The 1,706-nt window shown below is 42.1% G+C and overlaps 1 protein-coding gene across 2 annotated transcripts in view; it reads right to left on the bottom strand.

The window, feature by feature from the left end:
- Positions 1 to 395: 395 nt before the first annotated feature.
- Positions 396 to 1,706, bottom strand: part of LOC106606222 (tubulin-specific chaperone D) — a 137,601-nt gene continuing 136,290 nt past the window's right edge. For both annotated transcript variants that reach the window (XR_014392597.1, XM_082976299.1), the window contains exons 37-39: positions 1,452 to 1,561; positions 1,228 to 1,312; positions 396 to 753 (exon numbers count right to left, since the gene is read on the bottom strand). Coding sequence is in view for 1 of the 2 variants with exons in the window: in XM_082976299.1 (XP_082832425.1) it covers positions 739 to 753; positions 1,228 to 1,312; positions 1,452 to 1,561 (210 nt within the window). In the remaining variant the exon portion in view is untranslated. The remainder of the gene's footprint in view (positions 754 to 1,227; positions 1,313 to 1,451; positions 1,562 to 1,706) is intronic.

Here is a 1,706-nt window from a genome sequence, read left to right as displayed (position 1 = left end):
GAATTGTTGTGCAATTTAAATGTTTAAATATGAAACTATTTGTGAAAAGATGAAATGTAATTTAGCTTCTTAATGAGCAGTTTGTCATAGAGTAAACTCTGCCAACTCAGTGGCCCCGCCCATGTGAACAGACATTGGTTCTAAACTATGAAACACGTCCTTCTCTCCCCTCCTATATAAAGCCCTTGACGAAAATTCCTCGTCCTATATTCCTGGTCTCCCTCCTCTCTCTCTATTCCTCCTAGACACAAGCACACACTGCCCTTACTAGGAGAAAACTGTTTAATAACCACTGAACTCATTTTTCCTAATCAATGATGAGTCTGTCATGACAGTGTTTCTCAATCTTTTCCTCTCTAAAAAAAGTGAATAAATTGGAAACGGGAAAATCATGATGCGGTTTCTGTTTGTTTATTGACAGATTGTTTTTACTTTTGCAGTCCACATCCTCATTCAAAGACGCTCCACAAGCACACAGAGACAGAGAGAGAGACAGAGAGAGAGAGACAGACAGGAATGCTGAATCCCAAATGGACCCAGACTACTATCCATTCCATGACCATACTAGCATACCAATTAGAATGTACTGTAGCAAAGTGTGTGGGTCTTGGAACATCACTGAAGGCTGTGACCTTTTAGAAGTGCAGCTGTACTTTGTGATGTGTCACACAGAATGCCATCCTGAAGGATCTTGTGCTACAGTTCTTCAGTTCCTACTGAGAATAGTTTTCCCCAGGCCTACTGGACAGGACCCTATGGAAGAAAACAGAGCGTAGAAAAAAGAGAATAAGTACAATATTGAAGTTAATCACGTGTCAAGGAGCTAAAAGTGGATAATATTGTCGTTTCTTTTCATAGACAAACTAAATCAAGTCCTTCCTCTGATAAATAGTTGAAGGTCATATCTTTGAAAGGTTCTCTCTTATCGGAGCAGACCTCGTTCTCGACTAATTACACAGTAAAGTGAATCAAGGTTTGGCAGGCAGAGGAAAGGCAAACATCTGGGTCTAATAAGGAATCGTCAACCTCACTAACAAACAGACAGCCCTCTTTATATTACAACCCTGATATGAATGGGCTGCTATTCTGCAACCTGCAACAGCACCTGACTTACGACATAAGGGCCAAACATCTATTTCCTTTAGACTAATAAAGTATTCAAACATTGATTAATTCATCCATCCACACACACCAACATTTTTGATTAGCAGTTCTCAAAATGGTTACCTTGGCAACGAGCTGGGGCTTCTGCACTCCTAGCCAATCACAGAGCTGGTTTCTGTGGGTCCTCACCGTGGCGACGTCCTCCTCCCTAAAACCAGAGGATACAGAGAGCTTACACCATTGTTAACTTAATGACCGGGAGTGTGCACATGCACACCGGAAGAAGGGGGGAGAATCGGAACGCAGCGCTACGGACTAATTGAGTTCCTGTCTCTGATTCCACTGACCAGTTGGTGTCACTCAGCGACGTCATGACATCATCCATCACATCAGGGTCGATGACATCGTCATAGGTCAGCAGCATCTCATACACCTGGCTGGCTGTGGTCTTCCTGATCTGGAAAGAAAGAAAGAAAGAAAGAAAGAAAGAAAGACTGATCAGTCCACTGACACCCCTATCAGATCACAACTTCCTGGACAAAATGTTTCACTGTAATAGTGAAGGTGTAAACTTGGCAGTAGAAAACCTAAACAGTATATTT

This window comes from Salmo salar, chromosome 06 (genome assembly GCF_965601325.2).
Source record: "Salmo salar chromosome 06, fSalSal1, whole genome shotgun sequence".
Classification (NCBI taxonomy): domain Eukaryota; kingdom Metazoa; phylum Chordata; class Actinopteri; order Salmoniformes; family Salmonidae; genus Salmo; species Salmo salar.
Note: the sequence above shows the minus strand (reverse complement) of the source record. Positions and strands in the feature narration are given on the sequence as shown.